Raw genomic sequence first — 26,110 nt, 5'->3', positions numbered from 1 at the left:
GAGATTTTTTTTACATAATAAGTCAAAATCATGAGGTAGAAAGTCAAAAATTAAAAAAAACTAAAAAGTAGTCAAGTCAAAATTTTGAGATGATGTCTCATAATTTTGGCCATGTATTGCTGCCATACCCAAAAAAGAAGAAACATTCAGTAACATGTTATAACATGAAAAGTAGTCTTATAACAAGATATTTATTGTAATTACAGCATACAAACGTATTGTGTTATAACAGGAAACTTTTCTTTTCATGACATGAAAACTTTCCTGTTACAACGTGATAACTTAACGTATTGTTATAACGTGACATTATCATAACAATAAAAGTTGTCATGTTATAGCAAGACAAGTTTATCATTTGATAAGTTTCTATGCTGTAATAACGTGAAAACATCCTGTCACAGCAATACTAAAAGCGTGGAGGTACATGAGCGATGACAGGAGAGTACATACTGTCTCCCAGGCCTGTGACATTGATCTTGCTGAGGTCCACTGTGGGTGCCACGGCAACATTGAAGGGGCTCTTGGGAATGTGATCTCCACCGTAGGTCACCGCAACTCCCAGAGGACCCTGGGGCAGAAGAGATGGGAGCGACACACATAGTAATTAGAATGTTTCTGAGGGACTGAGCAAACTACACTTCTGAAATTTCCTAAGAATCAGAAATGCCAGCACAAATGTAACAGGATAATACTCAGGATATTACTGGACTTTTAATCTACAGATACCATTAAAAACAATGTGTCCATGATCAAATCGAATTAAAAGAATAGTTTGACAATTTGGGATGCATACACGTATTCCCCAAGTAGGAAATACTTTCCTTCTACAGTAAAATCTACCAGAACTACTTTTGTTTGGTTTTGATAGAAAGAAAAAAGGTCCCACATGAATTTAAATGTGTGTGTAGAAAGACACAGACATAGAAGAGACTGTAATACTCAGCGGACAGCTTCAGTAAAGAGACAGGATGTGCTTATGCATCAAAATGAGTATCTGCATGTTCAAACAGTATGTGTGTGAGTGGTTCTCCAAGCGTACCTGCTGCACAGGTGTGTATTTCACAGTGTGTGTGTTGTCGTGGTTGTTGATGATCTCAAAGTCCTTGACAGCCTCTCCTTTGGTTGGCCCGCTGAAGTTACAGTCCAGGTTGGCCTTTCCTGCTCCTTTAGTGCTCACAGTGAAGTGAGTGGGTTTGTTCAGTTCAACACCTGACACACACACACACACACACACACACACACACACACACACACACACACACACACACACACACACACACACACACACACACACACACACAGCTCATTAATGTGAGTCAGGAACAAAAATAAGTAATAATTCAAAACATTTTCATATTAATTTACAGACTCCAGCATTGTATTAAAAGTTTTTAAATTTACTTTTACAGTTTTTATTCTGGAAAGTTCTCACAGTTCTCATTGTTTTAATTCATTAAAAAAAATGGAAATCTAGATAGTTGGCACCTTTCAAAATAAAATTACAAAGTGGCTCACAATTAATTAACAAATGTAAACATGACTAAAATTCAAAATATAATATGTATTGTAAAATAATACAAATATAATGTGGAGATAAGTAAATAAACAATGAACAGCCTACTGAATGTGTGTTCTTACCACTGCGGCTCAGTCCTGGTCCCTCTGCCTTCACTTTGCTGGCATCATGGGAAGGATCCACTTTGATCCTGATGGGTGTCATTGGAATAGCCTGAACAGCAAACAGAAGCAACACACTTACATTTTAACAATCAGTCCTACAGATGCACGCGCACATAGCTCATGCTACAGATGATACAGGACTCAGTCTCACCTGGTCAGCAAACAGCACCATGATGGTGTAGCTGCCCGCTCCAGGAGGAGTGTATTTGACGGTGAACGTGTCGTTGTCGTTCCTGATGATGTCAAAGTCGATGTCGGCCTCTGCGGGTCCCACCACGCCGGGGGCGCACTTGATTCCTATACTGATGTCACCTGAGGACAGGAGACAAAGTCATTATAACACACAATACTCCACAGCTATCAGTGGAGCCAAGTAATGCCTTCACTCAACTAATACATAACAAGAAGTAGAAGTCAGTTCTCCCTTTAAAACAAACTTCTCTGTGGTTTGGTGGATTCTAGCTTTGTTCATCTTTTCAAACACTTGTCTGAACAACTTGTTTTAAGCCTTCTGACTAATGTGGCGTTCAACAATTCATAAATATTTTAAGGTATCCAACAAAAAAGTTGCATCAGTCACAGACCAGTTTTGCTTTACTTTCCTCATGTTTCTGTCCCTCACAGAAACTTGTTCACATCGCCTATGTTTACTCCCATGTGGGCCAAACATGCACACAAAAGAATTAATCCAACCCAAGAGAAACAATCAGATTAAAATATAGTTAATAGTTTAGTTTACATAGTTTAGGTTTACCCCATCTCTCTCAAACCGATTTAAAAATTCCTTCTGATTAGACCAGACTGAGTCGGGCTCTTCTGATTAAGGTAGACACATGAGACATTTTTATTCTGATTGTTTTGTTAATCTGATTATTAGTGGAGTATTAGTGTCCATATAAGAACAGCTACTGAGAGATGAATTTACGGTCAGGAAAATCCAAAACATTTGACTGAAAGATGCTTTGAAAAGCTGAAGAGAACTGTTGAATTTGGTGATACCTATATGTGTTTTTTTTTTAACTAAGAGGGACCCTTTTCATATTACATATTAATCCATGAATTAATACATTGCAGGGGGTTTGAAACGTCAATCCTGCAGTGGGATGCTGTGATTTATTGTATGAAAGGATGCAGCACTTTTCTGTATCTTTACCTTGACCAGCCTCTGAGCAGTCGACAGTGAAGTACGTGGGTTCGAAGGCCTTGAGGCCTGTCTTGGCCACCCCGGGTCCTGACACCTTCACCTTGTTAGGATGACAGCCTGCTCCAATGTTCATCTGTGGTCAGAAATATGAAAGCTGAAGAGACTCTTCTGTAATGAAACTCCAGGAAAAATAAACCAAAACCTCTCTGTGTGAACTCACCCTGAACGGACTGTCAGGGATGTTGACTCCTCCCCAGGACACCATGGCGGTGTGTTTCACTGGTTTACGTGGGGTGTAAGTGCAGCTGTAGGTGCCATTACCGTTATCCTTCACCTGCACGTCCACAGGAGTACCTTCACCATCCTGTGCACAAGTGCAAAAGCAAATAATTAAATAAGACAATAATTCAGTGTGGAATAGATCTATAGATCTATCAAACAAGTGTAAATGATGAAGACAGAGGTGCACCCCAAAAAAAAAAAAAAAAAAAAGAATCGTTAAGACAGCTCAAAATTTCAAGCCAACCTACTGCGATTGATTTTTCAATTTTGAGCCCGACTCAAACTCTTAAATTTTGAAATAAACTTTTAAAAAAAAGTTTTGCTGACCAATCTTTAATTGGGATAAATCACTTTTCTTCTTTAGATAAACTTAAATCTTTGAGTTTTAGAAATTTAAAAAAAGTTTTTCAAGTATAGTCATCATTCAATTTCACTTAAATTAATTTACTCTGATTTTTTTTTAATACAATTGGTTTCTAAAACTCGAGTATTTAAGTTTGTCTAAATAATAAAAGTAAATTGTCTAAATAAAAGATAAGTAGTTGGTAAAACTTTCTTAAAAGAAAAAATCTGAGTTGGGCAAAAAACTCAAAAATCTATTCCAGGACGTTGCCTTTAAATTTTGTGATTTCTCAGCTTTTTCATTTTTACAGTAAACTTCAAAGTGAAATAGATCTATACCTTAGAGCTGCAACAATTAAGGGATTATTACTCAATTAGTCAATCACTCACCAACTATTTTGATAATCGATTAATGGGTTTGAGTATTCTCTGGTTTCAGCTTCTTACGTGTGAGTATTTTTTGGGTTCTTTACATATTTATGACAGTAAACTAATGTTTTTGGGTTGTTGGCAAACAAGAAATTTGAGGACATGATCTTGGTCTCTGGGAAACACTGATCAACATTTTTGACCATTTTAAAGACCAAAAAAATTAATCGATTAATAGTTGCAGCCCTACTATAGATGTATCAAAGGTGTGTAAATTATGAAGACAGAGGTGATCACGAGGTTGAAACAGGGCCAGAAGATCAGACACACAGTCGTACCTGAGCCACGATCTTCAGAGGAGCTTTTCCTCCCTGCTTGGCATCGACTGTGAACTCAGTGGGTTTTCCAACAGCCAGACCGCTGCTCTGAAGACCTGGACCGTACGCCTTCACCTGGAATTAACACAATCATCAAGCTTTAGGAATTTGAAAGGCTGTGACAAAAATGATTTTACAGTTTTTTTTTTCGATTGCTAACTTATTTTGGAATGAAATACTGAATTAAAACTTCAACAATAAAAGTTAATTACATGTGCAGCGCTGCGTGTTGTTAGTGGTTTTTAGGTCAGTGTGTTATGAGTTACAATGTTTGCTTTCTGAGTGAGAATTGTTGCCAGTATTACAGTTGATGAGCTCATTTTGAGACACATATGAAGTGCTCGCGTCTGTGAGTGTGTGCAGACCTTGTCAGGGTAGAAGTCTTTGCCTGGTGGGTTGACGATCTCAGCCATGAAGGGAGAGTGCTGGATGTCTTCATTGTTGCAGAGCACATGCACGGCGTACTCGCCGGGCTCTGTGGGCCAGTAGCGCACGTCACAGGATCCATCGCCCTTGTCATCACATTCGATCTTGGCCTGAGATGGACCTTCCACAGAGAAACCTGGACAGGGAGAGTAACAAACACAGCAGGGTTACAAAACTTAAAATAACACACACTTTCAGGGTCTCCTGCTGTGTGTTTTATCTCTGATCACTCACCCAGTGTCCCGACGTTGTCTCCAACAGCCTCCACCACAAAGTCAGCAGATTTTCCAACGACTCCTCCCTCCAGCCCCGGGCCCCAGGCCCTAACCTTCTGCTGGCCGGCCTCGGCGCCAATCTTCACCTCGATGGGACTGAACGGAGCAGAGAGCCATCAGTTACTGTGACAGGTCAGTGTAGTTCACCTGCACCGTGTGTGTCAGTGTAAGTGTGTGTAAAGTACCTGCGCGGGATGTGCTGTCCACCCCAGGTGATGGTGATGGTGTAAGTTCCAGGTGTGGTGGGGTAATACTCAAATCCATACACACCATCTCCCAGATCTTTCCTTTTACACGGCTCCTCAAGACCCTCTGGAAACACAGAGATGCACATGATTTTCAGTTTTTTGTTGTTTTTTTTTAACAAGTTCTTTGTTTTTAGGAGGCAAGTTAAAAAAGCTGTTTGTTTGTTTGTAAGGCATTATTAACTATATCAGCATACTCAATCAGGGTATAATAATGAACAAAGCTTTCAAAAGTTGATGAAGCTTAAACCTATATTTATTTAGTCTTTGGCCACTTGGGGGCAACACAAGAAAACTTAAATCACAACATATAATCAACAACATATTATTATCATTATGGATGGCTCGATACCTTTTATTAATGTCCAATACGGATAACTCAAGTTTGAGTAACTGACAATACTGATACAAGTCCAATATTGCCTTTAGCCCCTCTCTTAAACAAAGCTGTTAATAATACAATTGTATGTTCATTAGTTTGAGGCTAACTTTGTCTGCAATTTGTTGCAGGGCAGTAGCACACAGCGTATATATTGTTAGACGTTTCAAAGCTGATGAGAGTGGTGAGAGCTAAATTAAAGAGGAGTGTCACGAAACAGTGAGCTGAAAGAGGCTAAAATGATCCATAGAGATGAGGGGAACTGGTCGATAATTTTGTGGTTTTGTCACTTGTGTACAACATTAACTTTTTCCCTGCCAATGATGAGATATCTAGTCACAGTTTTCATTGCCAGGCGGTAGGGGCCGCGGTGAAACATCATCTGACAAAAAATTGTCACTTGCAGAAGAATTGAGCAGCAGCAGAAGACGATGATGTTATCTAACATGAAAACATCACTGCTCAGTGGCAGATTTGCAGGGCTGTCTGGAACTAGATGATCTGTTTGTTCTTTTGATATAATCCATGTTAACATATTTAAAGTACTGAGTATTCTGTGTGTGTTGAGAAAGTGAATTTTTGATTTTTTTTTCAGTGAATTTTGTCAAAAATGCTGGTGCTTGCTGGCAACATTATTAAAAAAAACACTGGTGGGGAAAGAGTTAATGGGGCTGCATTACAGCTAGTGTGAATTTTAATGCCTATCTGAAGATTTTCACAAATTATTCAATGCTTCAGTTGGCATTTTAATCTACTTGCAGCTTATCAAAGCTTGTCTGAAGTGATGTGAAATAACTGGTAATTGGAAAACAGGACTGGTGCAGTGGAACTCACTGGGTCCCTTGATGGTGACTTTGAGCTCTCCGGTGCCGGCTCCTTTGGTGTAAACCTTGAAGTCTGCAGTCTCCTTCACCCTCAGGCCCTTTGGCTGCAGACCCCGACCCTTCGCTCTGCACAGGCTGGGGTTACACGCTGTGGACACACACACACAAAGAAAAGAGTGAGAAAGAGCAGCTCCCTCTCAGTGTTCTGACTCCAGCATTGTGACCACATGTGAGTTCAGTGGTGGTTTCAGCGGGGAGAAGAGGAATGAGGTGCGGGCTGAATGATATGAAACCAAAACTATTTCCATCCCAACGGTACATCCATCATTTTCAAGAAGGACGAAGGGTTTCTGGAAAGCTTTCGGTGCTTTTCAACTGTCCTTTCCTGCCTTCCTCCTGCCCCACACTCCCCTCCTCTCCCTCTTATCCATCTATCTTACTCTGCAGAGTGAGTTCAGAGACCACAGACAAGGAAGTGAGCCTTTATCCTCACACAGGAAGTGGGGTATCCTTCATATCTCTACATTAAGAGTGAGCAAAATAGTAGCTGCCGAGTCACAGTTGGATGCCCTGCAGGAAGCAGAGGAAACCCCGCAGGAACAGAAGCACAAGATAGTTTCTGGAGGGGAGGACGACTTCACTCTAAGATAAAGGATAAATTTATATTTCAGTATATTAAAATCTATTTGGATGTTGGCACGTCTGGTTTACTGAAGTAAAACAAAACAATAAAGCAATTAGAAAACAAAAAACAAGAATAACAACATCCCAAGATAAATGGAGAATGGGAATCCCAATTACTTAAAAGACTTGTGTCAAAAATCACGTCTGACTGAGACACTTGTGGTTTAGAGCTACAACTGATCAGTGTTTTTCAAAGCCCAAGAGGACGTCTTAAAATGTCCTGTGTTGTCCAAAACTCAAAGATAATCAGTTTACTGTCAAAGAGGGGTAAAGTAGTCTCATGTGACTAGTTTGATTATTTTTTAATTAAAAAAATTACTTAAAATGATAAATAATTAATAAAAATTCAGAATTATGATTGATAATCAATTAGTCATTGCAGCTAGATGGTGGTTAAAACTGTTTTTATGATTAGCACAATCTGAAGTAAGCCCCTACACTTTCTAATAAGGCTATGTTTATTTATAGGTTATATTTAATGGCTTTATTAATGGTTAATAAATAATTTAATACTTCTTTATAGATCCGCTATAAGACATTTAAAAGAACAACTTTTGTTTTGTAAAACATCTTTGACTAATTAGACTCTTTGGCCTAGAAAAGGGCTACAGACAATGTGACAATGTTCATTTATGCTTAATAAACTCTTAATGAATTGTGAACATTAACAACTGCAGACTTGATTATAAGGTTCCTTGAGGCCAATTGTGATTTGTGATGTTGGGCTTTTCCCATGAGCATTAGCTTTCATGAAGTCAAGTGTTTTTAATTATATTTTGTGCTACAAGTCACCTATATGCCAGAGTTTGGTCCAACAGTAAAGTATTCTTGGGTGTTCTTAATAGTATTTCAGAGTTTGTTTTTTCCTGGAAAATGATTAAAAAAAAAAAAGATGACTCCTCCTGCACTAAAGAAATTTTCTGGCCTTGCTGTACAAAAAGACAACTGGATCATATTTCATAGAGAAAATATTTTCTGGTTTTCCCTCCGATGTCATCCAGCTGCTCAACTACAGTTTCCTGAAGGACAGATAGCTTTACTTGTTGCTAAAGTAGCTAACAGCTAACTGCTCTGAACTGTAACTGTTAGCGGGGAACTGGCAGTTTCCCAGTGAACATGGCCAGACAGAACTGACAGACAGGAAATACAGCACCAAGGTCATTTACAGACTTTCTACTTGTTGCTAAAGTAGCTAAGCGCTAACTGGAGTTGCCAGGGTAGTGGGACAAAACCAGCCAAGTGGCCAATAACACAGGTGCCAACAGGCAGAGACCATACACACATTGTATTTGTGTGTGTTAAAGTGGGCATGCAGGTGTCAAGTCCATGTGTGTAAGTTTTGATCAGTGTGAGTTTGGCAGGATTTAGGTATAAATAAATGACTTTATTTAAAATATGGATGTGTATTTATAGATATTATTAATGTCATTTGCATGCAAAATACCAACAAAAAAATCTTGGTTCGCTACTGTAAACACCAATCAATATCTGCTACAAGCCCCACCACAGCTGCCTGTTTTTACAGAAGACACAACATGCCTGAGCAATAAGCACTCTTCATGGAACATTTATAACATTTTCAAATAAGAAACAACATATTTGTCCTTTTCATATATATTTTAAAATCGTGGTAAGTTGTGTTTTTTTAATCAGTGGTTTAGAAATGTAGGCAATTCATTATGTACTGTCTCTACCAACTGAACTATCCAAGCGCCAGTAGTTTCTTTTTTTAAAATGTATTTATGAAGCATTCTGTGTTTTTAATAAAAGTCATCTGGAGTTGACACACCAAGGAGATCACAATCCTACCACATACTGTATCTGTTATTTGAATTATTAGAAAACATGAATCACTGCGCCAAAAGCTACATTTTAAATAATGATGGTCAAACAACACAAATACAATTCTTTGTGAACTGTGTCATTGTGTAAACTTAAGACCACAAGTGAGCTGGAAGAAATGAGGCATCTGTTTCCATCAAAACTACAGCTTAGTGATGGTGTTCTTCCATCCAAATCTGAGAATGACTGTGGTTGTGAATTTCATGGAGATGTTGACGGAGTCATTTTTTGACGTTAGAGCTCGACAGGAAGACGACACACAACACACAGATAAAGCAGGTCCACAGATGGAAATTAGTCCCGAGTAAAGACATGCAGCTCCACAAAAAAAAACAAAAAAACACACGCATCATAGAGTGAAGTCCAATATCTATATGGACACACAGCTCAGCCACTCATGCATGCAATCACACGCACACACAGCGGGTACCCAAGAGAGATCCCAGGAAACAGGAAATGACAGCAGAAGGAAGAGGCCGGTCCAGAGAGAGGACAGATACCATCAGGTCTCTATCAAAGAGAAGAAGGGACGGAGGGAGGGGAGGAGAGAAGAGAGAGGACACAGCATCCAGTACAGAGGCAGGAGGAGACAGCAGAGCATTAGATACGACTGCAGAGGTGGGAAGTAACTGAGTGCAAATATTTAGTTACAGTATTTACACAGTTTTCAGGTATCTGTATTTTACTTGAGTTTATTTTTCTAACAACCTTTTACTTTTGGTCCCTAAATAAACACAAATATCTGTACTTTTTACTCCTCACATTTTCAAAACAGGCTCATTACTTTAGTTTTAATACATGTGAGGGGAATTATTGATTATTTTATTCTGGACTATGTGAACTGCATTAACAACTGATGTGGACAACAACAGCTACACTGGACAAAAACAACATTAAAGACGTAATGAGATGGAAAAAGATGTCACAAGATGAAAACAATGAAAAAGATGTAAAGACAAAAAACAACATAACAATACATAAAAAGACAACATAAGACAAAATGACATAACAACACATAAGACAAAAGTTACATGAAAGATGTAACAAGATAAAAAAGATGAAAATACATAAAAAGACAAAAAAAAAAGACATAAGATGAAAATGTTCTAAGAGACGTAAAAAGACAAAAAGATGTAACAAGACAAAAAAGAAGTGGCAAGACTGAACAGGACAAAAAAGGCACAGAAGACATAACAAGACAGAAACGACTTAATAAGACAAATCGATGCAACATGACATAAAAGATACAACACAACAAAAAAAGACATAAGACGAAAATGTAAAAGACGTAACAAGACAAAACCAACTTAAAAGATGAAACAAAACAAAAAGGCATAAAAGACATGACAAGACAAAAACAACATAAAAGACGAAACATACAGAGAGTGAGACTTGACTGCAGAGACAAGTTGAGATTCAGTTATCTTTGCACAGAAACAGTCAGTAGAAATGTCCTTCAGAGGACGACTTTATACCTTTATACTCTGACTACATTTCAGAGGCTGAACTTTTTGCAGTAAAGAAGTTGAATCAGTGCTTTTCTACTTTTTTTAAACATGTACCTCTACTTCTACTTGAGTACAGAATGTGTGGACCACCTCTGGACATCAACAGCATAGATGGAGCAAATATTCATTACAGTCTGTACAGAATGACTTGTATAAAAAGGTTCTCAGTGACAGTGGAATAGGACTAGAAGAGGCTAGCTGCTCTTACCTTCTCCCACGTTGACAGTGAAGGGACTCTTGCTGATCTGACCGCCGGCGAAGGTGACGTAGATGGTGTGCTGGCCCTCCAGGGTGGGTTTGTAGGTGCAGCGGTAGCTGCTGTTGCCTTTGTCCTCAATGCTGCAAGACACCGTGTTCTTCTTGCCAGCAGGGTCCATGATCACCACCTCCACCTCGCCAACACCAGCACCTGAGAGGAACGGAGGGAGAGGAGGGAATACGAGAACAGGTCAATTGTACGATAAAACATATTCATGCAGACTTTATAGTCTGATGATGCTGAGGTGTGTCTGTGTTGTTACCTGCTGTGTAGACGTCAAAGTAGGTGCTCTTGTTGGCAATGTTTCCTGAAGGCTCGATGCCCGGTCCCTGGGCCGTGGCCTTGCTGGAGTCTCCCTGAGCCATGCCGATCTCCACCTCGAAGGGGCTCTTAGAGATGTGCTGCCCTGCAAACAGCACCGTCACCTACAGAGGAGGAAGGAGGGAGTGAGAACTGTGTCTGCAACCCTCTGGTCCCACCCAGGGTATTAAATCTTTCATTTATAAAGTCTTGAATATTTCTTTTTGTCTGCTGTAGGCAGTAATGTTATAAAAGTTAAAAAATGTTTTTGTATCCGATCATTGGCTGTTGGGAGACATTCAATAAAATAAAAAGGCTTGCACTGGAAGCAAGTATTTATTCCTAATTATCTCTGCTTGATAAGCGTAACTGGTCATGGTGTGGCAATAAAATTTGTGTTGTGGACATAAAACAGCAAACTTAACAAACTTCTCAGTCCAGCACTCAACATAATGGCATATTTTAGTAGAAAAGCTTGTTTTGATTCGCTCCCAGATCTGCTGCCCTGTTGAAGTTACTGTATTATACTGTTAATAAAAACTCAACACTTCCCTGTATCTGTTTCAAATTAAAAGATTTGAGGAAGCATATCCATTTTAAAATCATGGTCTGTTGTGTTTTTTATCAGTAGTATATAAATATAGATGTTATGACAATTCATATATTCATCATGTTGTTTTGTACGTTTGAGTCCTGGGGCAGACATCTAATTTCTTGTTTCTGTCTCAAGCTGAAAAAGTTCAACAAGACAGAATAAGGCAGGCTGGCACTAAAATGACAAAACACTTGATTCTTTAAGTTCATTTGCAATTAAAATACATTCATATATCACCAAAACACTTTACATTAAAGAAAATAGCACTTTTTAATGAGAAAATAAAACTTTATTCATTCATAAAATGGAGTAAAAGTATCTCCAAACTGTATGAAAGTACAGTACACAAGTAAATGTACTTTGTTACTTTCCACCACTGACTTCCAGCATTGTCGGCCTACTGTAAATAGTCCATGTGACCTTTAAAGAGTCGTATTACAGACATGTAAGATCAGTCTTTATATTAAAAATAACTGTGAACTCACCTTGTGCATGCCTGTGACTTTAGGGATGTAGAAGACAGAGTAGGTGCGGTTCTTGTCATTGTTGGCCGTCACTTTAGCCTGGAGGACATTTTAAAAAAGTTAACAAAACAGCGTACCATGCTGACCAAACAAAAAGGTAAAAGACAGAGCCTCACAAGGACCAAAATCAGCAGTGTCTCACCTCCTCTCTGTGTCCTGCAGGGTCCTCCACGTACACCAGCACCTCGCCCATTCCTGCACTGATGGTCTCCACGGTGAAGTTGGCCTTCTTCATCACAACGTTACCGACGGGCTCGATACCTGCAGAGAGGAGAGATGGGACAGTACATTAAACATGTCCTGTGCATATGTCATACACTGGAAAATAAAAAAAGAGTTGAAACAACTTAAAATTTCAAGGCAACACACTGCAATAGATTTGAGTTTTCAGCACAACTCGAACTCTGAAGTTTTGAAATGTCTTTTTTTAGTACCTGAAAAATTTAACTGTCTTAATTGAAAATATCAAAATTTTAACATTTACTTGACTTCAATTAATTTACTCAATACTTTAATGAATACAAATTTTGAGTTTTTAAAATTCAAAGCTTTAAGTTTAATTAAAGGAGAAAAATAAATTATCTCAACAAAAGATCAGTCGTTGGTGAAACTTTTTCAAAATTTAAGAACTCAGAAATCTAGTTTTCTCAACTTTTTCGTTTTTACAATGTATATATGATCCTGGACTGACACAGAAAGGGTTGTAGGTGTGAGCTTAAAGGGATAGTTTGGATTTGTTGAAGTGTGGTTGTATGAGATACTTCTCCCTAGTCAGTGTATTACCTATATTCAGAATATTTTCACTGCTTTACCTTGCTGTCAAATAGACTTTTCTGACAGGAGACCACCGTTATATAAGCAAAATATTTCTCCCTCCATAGCAACCAAACTCCTTTGGCAAAAACCCTAACTTTACTTCACAGAACACAGGAGTTGCTGGTCTGCCGCTGCCTTGATTGGTTAGTTTGTCTGTGTTATTGTGTGACTTCGAAGTTTTAACGGGTTAGTTCAGATTCACCAAAGTCACACAATAACACAAGAAAATAAAAAGATCAAGGCAGTGCTAGACCAGAAACTTCTGTGTTCTGTGAGGTAAAATTAATGATTTTCTTTCAGGAGTTTGGTTGTTTTGCACAGAGTCATATTTGGCTTTTATAACGGTGGTTTCCTGTCAGAAAAGGCTGTCTGACAGCCAGGTAAAGTGGTGAACATATTTTAAATATAGCGTACACTTGAACTGAAACTGAAGCTGACCCTGTCCACAGCAGCAGATTACTTAGCTTCTTACAGCGATACTCCTGCTGCTTCTCAACCAACATCTACTGTAGGCAATACACTGACCTCATATAACCCCACTTCAAACAATCTGAACTATCCCTTTAAATCCCTTCCTCTTGGACCAGCTCACAGCTTTTAGGTCTGTGGCTGTAAATGTATACACCAGCCTGCTCTGAACTGATCCAGATGATTAGCTTGATACAACTGCACTTGTTGAGGTGTGTGTGTCTGCGTGTGTGTGCATGCATGCGTGTGTGTGTGTACCTGGCCCGTAGGCGCGGGCCTTCTTGGGGTTGAGTTTGGGTCGCAGAGGAGCTCCAGGCTTCAGTTTAGCCTTGGGGAACTGGGACAGGTAGGTCATGACTGAATGCTCGTCCACGTTGGGGTCAACGATCTCTTCAGGGGTGATCACCTGAGAGACAAGACATGAGGAGGACAAGATGTCCAAATGAAAGGGCAGTTTTGCAAGCTGGTGAAAGAGGGCAGAGGCTGCATCTGTACAGCCTGGAGCACTGCTTGCTTAGTCGCCATGGAGACAATTACCAACAAAAATCAACTGAGCAGTGCTGGGATTTAGAAATCGAAACCACATACCAACCTCTTCCTCTGCTCAGAAAGTACCTGAGACAGACTCTCACGCAAACCCACTCATACAGACACATTGTTGTGCAACCACAGAGACAGCAGGGGACGAGACGGAGACAATTTTTGAACAGAAACAGGGCTGGAGGCGGTGACAGCGGCGACCACAGAGCCAACTGTCGGCATGCTAGACTGTGCCAGCTGCCCGCGCCGTGCCAAACGTGCCAACACAACACTGTCACCACGGCGATACAACCCAAGAACCAGCACAGTCAAAGTACGAGCTGGTGAATTCCCTTCAAAATCTCTCTAATGAACTTTTCATTCAATTCAATTTCATTTCATTTTAATAATAAACTCAAAATAAGTGGCACAGGGAAGATTTTTTGACCAAATACATTAATATCTCTATATTCACAGAGATAGGGATGACTATTTGTGCTGTCATAAAATATTAACGAGATATTTGATAAATAATCATCAATTATGTGTATATAATAAATACTTGGATGAAGACAAATAATAGAACAGTTAGAATTATTAAATTAAATTAAATTCTGCGTTAATTTGTTACAATTAAATAAAATTTGTCGTTTTCAAATTATGTCCACTAAAAAATAAATTTGGGTCATCTGATCAAAATTAAATACTCATTAGAGCTGTTTTCACTTGGTTGTATAAAATTTGCTAAAAGTGAGGGATGCACTAATCAGATCCTTTAATTATTGGCATCTGCTGATACCAAGTCAGATTACATTTAAACAAAAGTTTGGTAGATGCAGGAATCAGAGACATGGTCGGGACCCACAGGTGGGTCATAGAAGATTTTATTTGGGCCGCCAGATAAATAAAAAGACCATGGAGGAAATTTAGTTGTATTTTAATTATATTCTTATAATTTAGCAGTCTAAAATGTTCTAAGACAAAATAACTTGTGTATAATAACATGTTTGTAATAACATGCATCAAGATTAGGGTTGCAACTAATTTACTGCCAATCAATCTGTTCATTATAGCCACAATTGATCGATCAGTTGTTGGTGAAAATATTGATTTGGCAATAATTTTTCCACTAATTGATTCATTGTTTGGGCCAAGAAATAACAGAATTGATCAGTGTTTGCCAGTCCCACATGACGTCCGCAAATGTCCTGTTTTGTTCACGACTCGAACATAGTCAGATATTCAGCGTCACGTCAGAGTGTTGACGTCAGTTTAAATTTTACATCAGTTTCAGTGGTTCTCCCTTTTCACTCAGATGGGGAAACAACTCAAACTGTTGTTCTTTCCACAGACAGTGGAACAATGAGAAGAGTGTGACATTTAAACGGGCTTAAGGGACAGTGGCAACTAAAAATGAGAAGCTGCTACACATGGTTGACAGTGCAAACAGACAGCGGTGGAGAGGGTGAAAAAATACTGGGAGAACTGTGATTCTGCCTTTGATTTTGATTGGGTTTGCTCATTTTGATCAGTTTTTCATTTAATGTGGAAATTAAATTTTACTCTCTCTGCAGAGGGCGGCTGTGGTAAAGGGGAGCAGTGCTGCAACACTGGCAGGCTGCTAAACTGATCAACTGATGATAAATTAATTGGTGTGAGCTATTTTTTAAGGAAAAGAGTCAAAATTCCAGCTTCTTAAATGTGAATATTTTCTGGTTTCTTCACTCCTCTCTGACAGTAAACTGAATATTTTTGAGTAGTTGAAAAATAGGTCCAGACATGTGAAAACAGGTGGAGCGTATGGACATACATCCGGGGTCTAAACATGTAGTAGGTCCAAACATGTGAAAACATAAGTACGTCTGTGCACTCCACCTGTTTTCACATGTTTTCACATGTTTGGACCCATTTTTCAATTGACAACATTGTAACAGAATTAATTTTATGGACCAAACAACTAATCAATTAGTGGAAAATTAACGGCAGATCAAAATTTTTGACAAAACAAGACATCTGAGTACATCAACTCAGGCTGATCGAAATTGTTAATATTTTTCTGGCATTTTATGGTCCAAACAACTAATCAATTTCTTAACTGAGATTTAATCAATCAATTAATAATGAAAATAATCGATAGTTACAGCCCTATCCATCCAAAATAGCCTTGATAGCAAGCATTATGACTTTGCACAGATTTATTTCTATTAATGCAAAGAAACTTATGAAATTATTCATTAAATATTTATTTAAAAGTTTCATTCCTGCCAAATTAATCTGAAATGCAGCAAAACATCCATTTAAACCGCATGTCACTAAATTAAAAATGAGATAATGGAACTGAAAAGATATATAATTTGCCTCTATATTGGGAAAATACTGATATAGTAATTTAAAATTCATTTATAACTTTCTGTATAGTTGTATGTGGTAATAATCATGTATGGTTGTCACTAAATCACAAGGCACATGTGGCCTCTCAGCACAACATCTGGGAACCAGTGATTTACACAATGTTTTCTGACAAACAAGCTACTTGCTAATTTGTGATGATTATTGTGCCCACATAAGTTTGGCGAGAAGTTGCTCCATTTGTTTGCTTCATAGCAACAGCAGCATAAACAGAGAAGAGAGATAAAGTCAGCAAACTGATTCAGTTACATTAGTCACAGCAGGGTTTTCCAAACTCTTTTTCTGAGGAGCCACTTTTTAAAAATGACAAACCATCGCCAACCCAGTTCACAACACACCTCATCTTTTCCCATTTCCCATTTTTTCTGCCATTTCCACATCACTTTATATGATCTCAGATGTTAAATACTTTATACTTGAGAAATAAATGCATTTAGGTTGAGTTGACAGGTCATCTTATTGTTTTTATTTCCTCTCATCAAGAAAACAAACCTACAAAAAAGTTGGCAACTTACTGTAACACATTTTTCAGTTCAAACTCTTAAGCTTTGAAATAAATGTAAAACACGTTTTGCTGACCTAGTTGAGATAATTTACTTCTCCTCTTTTAATAAATTTGAATCTTTGAAGTTTAGAAACTCAAAAAATTCATTTCAAAAACTATTTTGACTGATTTGTCATAATTTGTGCGCTTGAAAATATTCATTTCTATTTTTACTTTCTATCTATTCATTTACTTATTCATATTTTTTTCCCTTTCTGTGAGCCTCCATTATGTCTTTTAATGCCTGTTTTTAATTTTTTACTCTGATTTTATGTTGTTACTGTGATTTTATGTATTTCTGTCTGTCTGTTTTTGCCTACGTTGTCATTTTAATGCCACATTGTAAAGCACTTTGAGTTGCATGTTATGTATGAAAGGTGCTATATAAATAAAGTTATTATTAGTTATTATTACTTTCACTTCAGTGAATTTACTCAACATCTGAATTACAATTTTGGGGGGTTCTAAAACTCAAATATTCAAGAAAAGTAAATTATCTCATCAAAACATTACTAGTTATTAAAAGTTTTTTTTAAACTCAAGAGTTTGACTTGTGCTCAAAAATCTCAAGTAGTTGCCTTTTAATTTTCTTAACTTTGTTGTTTTTACATTTTAGTTTACTTCATAAATGAGACTAAATAAAGTTCATTTGGGCAGAATTAACAGGCTCCCAAACAATACACACTTTTTAAATGCCTTATGAAAGATGTACTGTACATATGAATTTTAAATTCTGCTAAATTTCTTCCATAGTATTATTTATTTGGTGACCCAAGTAAAATCACTTGTGACTTTTAATCTGTAGGAGAAAGAATGTGTTGTTTCTTATATGAAAGGAAACTTCTTGCTGAGTATTGCTGGTATTTATTTTACCTGTGGGATGCCCAGCCAGTCGTCAGCTTGCTGCATGGCCTCACGGGCGTTGTCCACTGGTTTGGTCTGATCCCACTGGTCCCAGTCAGGACACAGACCTGCAGGACAGACAGGAGGTGAGCTGGATTTACTACAGCAGTGGTGTCAAACTCATTTTAGTTCATGGGACACATGCAGGCCACTCTGATATCAAGTGGGCCAGATCAGTGAAACCACTGAATAACAAACAATAAACAACAACACCTCCAAATATTTTCCTTTCTTTAAGCGTAAAGAACAACATTGTGGAAACATTCACAGTAAATGAACCATCCAACAGTTGCAGAGATGCACAGATGTCAACTGCAATTTCAGCAACATGTCTCAGTTTTTCCACATTCATTCAGACTGTCAATACACATGTAGAAATTGGAACCGTTTCATTTTACTTCACTTCTATCTATATATGTTATTTTAACTATAATAGCATATCAAGCATAAGGCCTGTAACTTCTATTATCAACACAAACCTGAGTGGACAAATCAGGTATAAAAGCCAATTTTATTGAAAAAAAAAAGGTAGAGCTGCCAAGATTATAAAATAAATCGCTATTTTCATAATTGATTAATTGTTTTGAGTAATATTCTCATAAAAAAAATCTCAGATTTCAGCTTCTCAAATGTGAATATTTTCTAGTTTCTTCAGTCCTCTATGACAGGAAACTAAATATCTTTGTGGTTTGGACAAAACAAGACAGTTGAGGACATCACCTTGGGCTTTGGACATTTTATGGTCCAAACCATTGATAATCGATTAATCAAGAAAATAGTCAACAAATTACTCAATAATGAAAATAATCATGAGTTGTAGCCCTAAAAATTGGAATTAATGACCTGAGGTGATGACAATGTCAATTTTTACACTTTGCAAAGTCAGTCAGAGGGCCAGATTGGACTCTTTGGTGGGCCAGTTCTGGCCAGCAGGCCGCATGTTTGACGTCACTGTACTACCAGAAGTAGAGAAGCAATAACTTATTTTATTATTAAAATAATATTTTGCTTAAATAAAATATTTATTTTATTTAATCTTTATCTTTGTGTTTAGGACATAAGACATTTGAGGATGTCATCATGGGCTTTGGAAAACTGTTTAATATTTTTCACTATTTTTAATTTTATGGCATTTTACAGATCAAACTACTAATCAATTCATTATCGCTTTATCTGTTTATTATCTTCTTGCTTAAACAATTGTGAAATGAATTGTTAGTGCGTACCTTAAAGAGCACCAAGTTGGAAAATCATGAAACTGCCTATAATAATTACAGTAAGATAATTATTGAGACGGTAAAGAAGATGCACTTTTTGGAGACACTCTGAAGCACGTCAGTATGTCTGTAGGATTAAGGAACATTTAAGTAGATGAGAACTTCACTAAACAAAGAAACTGAGCGCTGCTTGTGTTCCAGCCAATCTGCCTAATTACGGTCAAGATGTCTCCAAAGTTACAGCCTTGATGACGTCCAGCAGATAAAGGGAGAATGCAAAACACCACATCTGATTTTTATTTGAAGGTGAATCTGCAGCAGTAATTATGTGTGGAGTCGTCCATCTGTCTCAAGATGTCTGCCCTTGAATTCATCCATCGAATGTTCTTTCATTATCACACAGGCGTATCCTGGTAAAGTGTGTCAGCAAGTTTTTTTTGTTTTGATTTACTTGTTCATAACTGACTGTGGAGTCTGAGGCTTGTTATTTTTGGACAGTCTTTAGCTAAAGGGGAAATAAAAGCTCTTGCTGAATCCTTATCTCCGCCTCAAGGCTGCTGGTGATCCGCAGGTATGCCAAACATCCCGAGCATGTAAACAGAAACCTCCCCTGAGCCTCGCTTTCCTTCACCTACATCCCCACCTCCCCCCGTCTCCTCCTCTCTCCCCTCACTCTCCTAATTTAACAGGAACATAATGGAAAGGTTCAGTCCTCGTCCACCTCCTCTCCACTCAGCTCAGCTCATCATCACCCCACCCTCACTTTCACTCTCACACGGACGAGAAATACACACTCCAATCTGCAGCTGTCAATCACAGCTGCATGCACACAGTTATGATAAGACGCACTAACATCTGAGACTAGTTTGCATCTACAGAGATTAATTTAATGCAAGATTAGTTCTGATCAGTTTCCAAATTTAAATTAAGCAGAGCTCTGTTGCACATTTAAAAGCTAGTCTTCCTTCAGTAAAACCAAGTTTGTTGGTGTACAGTTCAATCAATATGGAGATGTTTGCTTACCCAAATTAAAATAAATATAAAAAAAATGTTGGAGAGCTGTCAGGTTAAGTATAAAAAAGGGAAGAAGCATTGTTAGATTATTTGCTAGATAACTAAAACATAAAAAAAAAACCACTACATTGTTTGCTGCAGTGTACACTACAGTCCACTTCATAATTTGACATTTTGTAATGAAAAGCTCAAAAAGGCGTGTCTAAAAGTGTTTTTCATCACTATATAGTGAGCTCACTGTAGTTCTCTACAAAGAAATCCCTAATTAGTCAGTAGTCATCAGAGAATAACACAAGCTTTGCTAGTTATCTTAAAAGTTAACAAATGTTACACTGTTTGCTAGCTAGCTAAAAAGTAACACTGGCTATGTCTGAAGTAACTCACTACTCACTATATAGTCCACTTCACAGTTTGCCATTTTGTAATGCTGTCTGCATGTAAAGTATATAGTGGATCCACAATATATCTTGGAAATGAGTGTACAACCGTACTAATCAAGCACTTAATATGATTGTTCTGAAAGAAAAACAATAGCAATCATGGAATTAAAAGTGTTTTTCTTCACTGTATAGTGAGCTCACTATTCTCTACAAAGAAATAAAGACAAAAGCTATACCAACACTAAGACTAGGTTACTCAAACAAAGATTAATATAATCTAAGATTGGTTCTAATTAGAGTTGATCAAAACTAGGTTTAACATGAATAAATTCAGATTTAAAATTGCATGATTAAAAACTAATCTCCACATAATAAATCTAAGTTTATTGATGTAAACTGGAATTTTAATGAATATGGAAAAGTTTGCTCACCCAAATTAAAACAGATAAATAAAAACTACATTTGAGTGCTGTCAGGACCTAGTAAGACTAAAAAAGGGAGAGAAACATTAACTTTCAGCTGCTCTGTATTCTTTAACATAACATTATATTGTTTGCTAGCTAGCTAAAAAGGTTAACAAAATGTTACAATGTTTGCTAGTTAGCTAAAAAAATAACAAACGTTATAGTGACCATGTCTGAAATCACCTGCCACTCATATAGTCCATTTCAAAGTTTTCTGTCTGATTGTATAGTGAAAATCAAAATGTCCCACAATGTGTCTTGAAAAATACTATACAGCCATATTAATCAAGCACTACATACCATCATGCATTGTGCTGAAAGAAAAACAACAGCAATGATTTAATTCAAAGTGTAAATTTAAAGAGAGGTTTGTCTGAATGTGTGTCTTTTTCTTCACTATATACTGATCTAAGTCAAATAAAAATTGAACAAAACATTACACTGTTAGCTAAACAAAAGGTTACAGTGTTTGCTAACTAGCTAAAATGTTAGCTGACCTGCTTATGATGGCTGTGCTGAGGAGCTCTAAAGTTAAACCTCCAAGTGTAAAAATAATTCAGCTTCAGACTGAGGTATTCAAATATCATTGCCTCAAACAGCGGTGGGCCTGTGTTTCAGCTGAGCTCGTCCACCAGAGACAGAGCTTTCTAGCACTTAGTACTTGGCTGGTGTTAATTTCAGTTCCTTGCTGTGGGGGAAACACATGCACGCCACACACACCCACCCACAAATTCTATTCCCTCATCTGCACTGACCCCTGAAACACACAGAACATGTCCCCACCCTAAGCACACACACAAATCCCTCTCCGGGATACAGGAACACAAAGATGTTCCAAACACACACACAGAGGCCCTCACCTGGAGCACAGCTGTCGACCAGGGCACCCAGGGCCCGGCCCGTCTGCCAGTCCTTGTGGAAGTTGGTGATGGGAAGCTCGGGCAGTTTGTTCTGGATCCATCCCAGCAGCCGCTGCTTGGGTGTCTTCTGCTTGCCGTCGTCCGTCTCCTCCTCCTCGTCCCACATGGGCATGGAGATGGAGTAGTGCAGGATCAAGGTCCAGATCAGACCCAGGATCAGCTTCAGGTTCCCATCCACAATGGCTTTGGAGTCTGGGGTGCAGAGGAAGAGAGACAGAAATGATGTCAACACCATGCTTCAACATTTACACATATATGGACAACTGACATCCAAACCACAGAGGACAGACACATCCTGGTTATTTAGAGGTGTTTTAGTATAAAAAGAAAGGAGAAAGAGAATTTTAAAATGCAGCCCTCAAACAAACGACCAGAAAGAACCAGACCAGAGGAAGGACTGCAGCTGGTTTCATCTGTGATCTTTTTAACTGCAGTGTTTCAGAAGTGAAGATATGAAGTGTCTCTGCTATCTGATGTATGGCTACCTCTTTAAGGAGGATGCATACCTAGAAATCACAGACCGTGGTAAACGATAGGTCGACTCTCAACGTGGTGCTTTACGGCCTTTTGTGCAGATTTTAATCTGTCTTCAGACCACATCACAGCACTGAGGCTGCACAGATAACAGCAATAAATGACATTTTATCTGGTTCTGGTGCCGCTTGATTTCAGTGCAGCCTTAGATACTGAGCGTCACTATTCAGCCTCTATATGCTGGCACTGGGCCAAATAATGCACAATATAAGATTTTCACTATAGTTACGCAGACGACGCCCTGATTTACTCAACAAATTAAATGATCGAATAGAGCAAACATATGACAGTCTGAAGATCAAGGAGGGCCCTCAGCAAAAGACTGATAATAGAAAGATATTAAAAATAAGACAGATAATAAGAACTCGACAACTGGTTAAGAGAATTCCTAATTAAAGCATGTACATGTAAAAATGATTAGGATTTCTAAAGTGTTTTTAAAATCTCCCAAAGCTACCGGGGAATTCAAGATTTAAAGTGTATTGTAAGTTATTCCATGAGTCAACAGCACAAAACCTAAAAGCAGTGTTTCCAAGTTCAGAGTTGATGTGAGGAACGGGAAGTGTAATACAGCCCTGAGAGCAGGTTTGATAAGCTTCTGTCCTGAACTATGCTTTGTAGAAAAATCAATACCCATGTTGGTCTCATCTCACAGAGAGAAGTCCAGCAAAGTTTTTTTTTTTTACAGAAAAATATTATACAATATGATTTACCTTTAATATTGATAGACCACCCAGCCCTAACAAGAGCTGTACCTAATGTCATTTTATATTCAAACTGTCTGGGAGTTCGAATGACTGTCACCTTCTTTTTTTCTTTTTAAAAGAAGAAAATCCTTATTTTGAATGAAGTGATTCATTGTCTTTTTTATTAAATCGACTTTCTTTAATCAGTTTCATCAACATCTGTCATTTATGGTTTTGTTTGACTGCTGCCAGACTGTCCAGTTAATGCAGCCGTGTGCCTCCAATTATGTGCAGCCAGTGGGAGGACAAAAAAAGTTTTTGGACCCGCAGTGAAAATGTTTTTGAAGGCAAGATGGCACATCCATTATTGAGAATTGGGACAAATTATGCCCCACAAAAATTATCAGTACAAATTCATTACTATTATCTTTTTATGGCTGCACACATGGACTGATTGGCTGATTGATTTATCACAGCACTTTTATGTCCTTTATTGAATTTGGGGCAAATTATCACAACCACTGTAACTATTATGGAACTGCATGCTCTATGAAGCTTTTTTACTATTTGTAATTGGGTTTATTTTGCTTTATTATATGTATCTATTCTATCTTAATTGGTTTTATCTTCATTTTTAATGTCCCTTTAAATGTTCTGATGCATTTTTGCAACATATTAAGCATTTTGAATTGGCCATGTTTTAGAAAGCTGCAATAAACGTACCTTGCCTTAACTAATTCATGTTCTATTAAAGACATGAAACATGGAAAACAAAAGTAAAACTGTCTCGGTCTTCTAGGGAATCAGGAGGGGGAGACAAATTGTGAAAGAGATCTCGATGAGTGTCGAGGGAATTTTCCAAATGAATCATGTTGCAGGAGTTATATAAATGTTCACATGGGGACATCTGAGCAGAAATGTGAACAGTTTCATGAAAAAAAAGCAACACATGCAAGTGTTAGAATGACCATCATCCTCCTATAAATGTTGATATTTTCTATATTAAAGGGACAGTTCACCCCAAAATCTGTATCGCTAAATGTTTTTGGTGTGAGTTGCAGAGTTTTGGAGATATCAGCCACAAAGATGTCTGCCTTCTCTCCAATATCATGGGGCTAAATGGTCATTTAGATAGATGGAGTTAAAGTTAAAGTGACACATCAGTCCGTATTGCAGCAGAATGACACAATATCACATCCAGTAAAACGCCTGGTTGTTCTAAATCACATTTGAGGCATGTGTCTGTCAGGCAGAACCACACACTCGGCTGCAAACAGAGGAGAGAGTGATGCAACCAGAGGCTAGCCCAGGCATGAGGAAGAGAACCACGCACACGCACACGCGCACACACACACACACACACACACGCACGCACACACACCACCCTGCATAAACACTGCAATGTGTGCACACACATGTTGCACAAGAGGCAGTTGATCAGGAGAGATGATTGCTCAGGTCCAGCCTTGAGGAAGGGCGGAGTCGTGTAAGAGGCTCCTAACTGATGGTGATTAAAACACAGAAGGGGGAACAGCTCTGGTTCTTGTAAGGACTTGAGACTCAGTGCTGATGGCTATCAAAGGTGCAGCCTGAGAGGTTTTAGGATTTCTGCAGGGAAAAGTGAAAGTTTTGGGGCTATAACATAACAACTATAACATGTCGACTCTGTAGTCCTTCTAAATCAAACCTAAATAAGAATTACGGTTTAAAAATGTGTTTTTTGATTAAGAGAACTCTAAGACACTTAATAAAATAAAATGGCTGCTCACTATGACTATGCTGTGAAATAAGAAAATAATAATTTATCCACTGTATATGATGTCTACATTTAATAAAAAATGAAATCATTAGGATGTTAGCCCATTACAAGGTTTAATAGCCAGGATTTTGGTCTTTTAAAATATATTTTTCAGCATAATTGAAGAGCAAAACTTAAAAAAAACCCTTAAAACATGGCTTTGTCCCAATTCTTGAGTTCTTCCTCTGACAGCAGCTAGGTCCACTTTCAGTTTCTCTGTGATTTCAGACTGTTCATCACTCTGATAAGAGCTGCATGAGGACGGACAGAATGAGGCTGAAAAAACAACATGACAAACATCTTTGGACGGGAGAACTTGGGGCTACTCTGATTCCAGCGCTGCTCACATAGCTGTCAACTAAATCTGTTTTGTTATTGTTGTCTAGACTGGAATAATCGCTGGTAGCAGCAGCTCAACCTTTGCTTTTTTTCTCAGATGTTTTGGCATAAGAGTGCTGGGGGCTGCAGCCAGAGTTTGAGGGCATGGTCGCTCTGGATGGGGGTCCAAACCAAAAGCGGGGGGACTGTGGAATTCATGCACGATGAAGACGAGGAGCTGAGCCTGCAGGTCAGTCAGGAACCAGAGGGAGTAAAGCAAATCTAATGCAGGGAAACACACACCTGCTTCACATCAGATGACTTTAAATTAGAGGAACATGCAGAACTACAACTGTGCTGCCAACTCTGCCGTACACGACATGTCAGCTGCTCCCAGCGGAACAATCCAGCCTGCACGGTGATGAAGCACGGCGGGGTCAGACGATGACTGCTTGGATGACCCATCACCATGGGAACTCTGAGTGAGCTGGATCGTTATAGCAACCGAGTGACAACTCAGTCATCTTAGGAATGATCGGAAAGAAGAAGAAAAAAGTTAGAGATGGGAGAGGCATGAAGCAGAGCAGGGGGACAAGACAGTTCTCTGTCTTTAGGCAGTATTCCTCTAACTGACAGCTATAAATTGTCATTTGTACTGACGAGACGGTGTGAATGAGTGCATACAAATGTACAGCAGGCCGCTACTTGCAGCAGGATGCAGATCAGCGAAGACAGGGGTGTGTCACATAGCAACCTGTCAGCCCAAAGTAACACACTCAAACAGCACCAGAACATCACCAGAACAGGAGCAGAAAAGGTCACAGATTCACCCAAAGATTATCATCTCTGCCAGGCGCAGGTCTGAGGGGGATCAGGCGATAGGTCGTGTGTGCGTGACCAGCTAATCTCATTGTACTGGACCCATCAGTCTGATTTGTTTTGTGCAAATTTATTAATGTTTGCTCATGAACGTCTGGTGGTTGCAGAGAAAACACTTGAAAAATCTATTTTAATGACTGCTTGTTTTTATAGGGACACATTTTGGACAAAAACTAACATCCATAA

The 26,110-nt window shown here is 38.4% G+C and overlaps 1 protein-coding gene across 5 annotated transcripts in view; it reads right to left on the bottom strand.

Annotated features, from left to right (window-relative positions):
* Window positions 1-26,110, bottom strand: part of flna (filamin A, alpha (actin binding protein 280)) — a 74,853-nt gene that overhangs the window by 19,448 nt on the left and 29,295 nt on the right. For all 5 annotated transcript variants that reach the window (XM_084721892.1, XM_084721896.1, XM_084721897.1 and 2 more), the window contains exons 3-20: window positions 21,650-21,901; window positions 17,685-17,782; window positions 13,598-13,745; window positions 12,198-12,316; window positions 12,017-12,094; window positions 10,899-11,061; window positions 10,586-10,786; window positions 6,354-6,491; window positions 5,081-5,207; window positions 4,855-4,991; window positions 4,560-4,756; window positions 4,156-4,269; window positions 3,045-3,188; window positions 2,834-2,957; window positions 1,832-1,992; window positions 1,639-1,729; window positions 1,040-1,209; window positions 451-568 (exon numbers count right to left, since the gene is read on the bottom strand). In XM_084721892.1, the coding sequence (XP_084578018.1) occupies window positions 451-568; window positions 1,040-1,209; window positions 1,639-1,729; window positions 1,832-1,992; window positions 2,834-2,957; window positions 3,045-3,188; window positions 4,156-4,269; window positions 4,560-4,756; window positions 4,855-4,991; window positions 5,081-5,207; window positions 6,354-6,491; window positions 10,586-10,786; window positions 10,899-11,061; window positions 12,017-12,094; window positions 12,198-12,316; window positions 13,598-13,745; window positions 17,685-17,782; window positions 21,650-21,901 (2,580 nt within the window). The remainder of the gene's footprint in view (window positions 1-450; window positions 569-1,039; window positions 1,210-1,638; window positions 1,730-1,831; window positions 1,993-2,833; window positions 2,958-3,044; window positions 3,189-4,155; window positions 4,270-4,559; window positions 4,757-4,854; window positions 4,992-5,080; window positions 5,208-6,353; window positions 6,492-10,585; window positions 10,787-10,898; window positions 11,062-12,016; window positions 12,095-12,197; window positions 12,317-13,597; window positions 13,746-17,684; window positions 17,783-21,649; window positions 21,902-26,110) is intronic.

Source organism: Lutjanus erythropterus, chromosome 6, assembly GCF_056507025.1.
Source record: "Lutjanus erythropterus isolate fLutEry1 chromosome 6, fLutEry1.hap2, whole genome shotgun sequence".
In the NCBI taxonomy this organism is placed as follows: domain Eukaryota; kingdom Metazoa; phylum Chordata; class Actinopteri; order Lutjaniformes; family Lutjanidae; genus Lutjanus; species Lutjanus erythropterus.
This window is presented reverse-complemented; position numbering and strand designations above follow the sequence as displayed.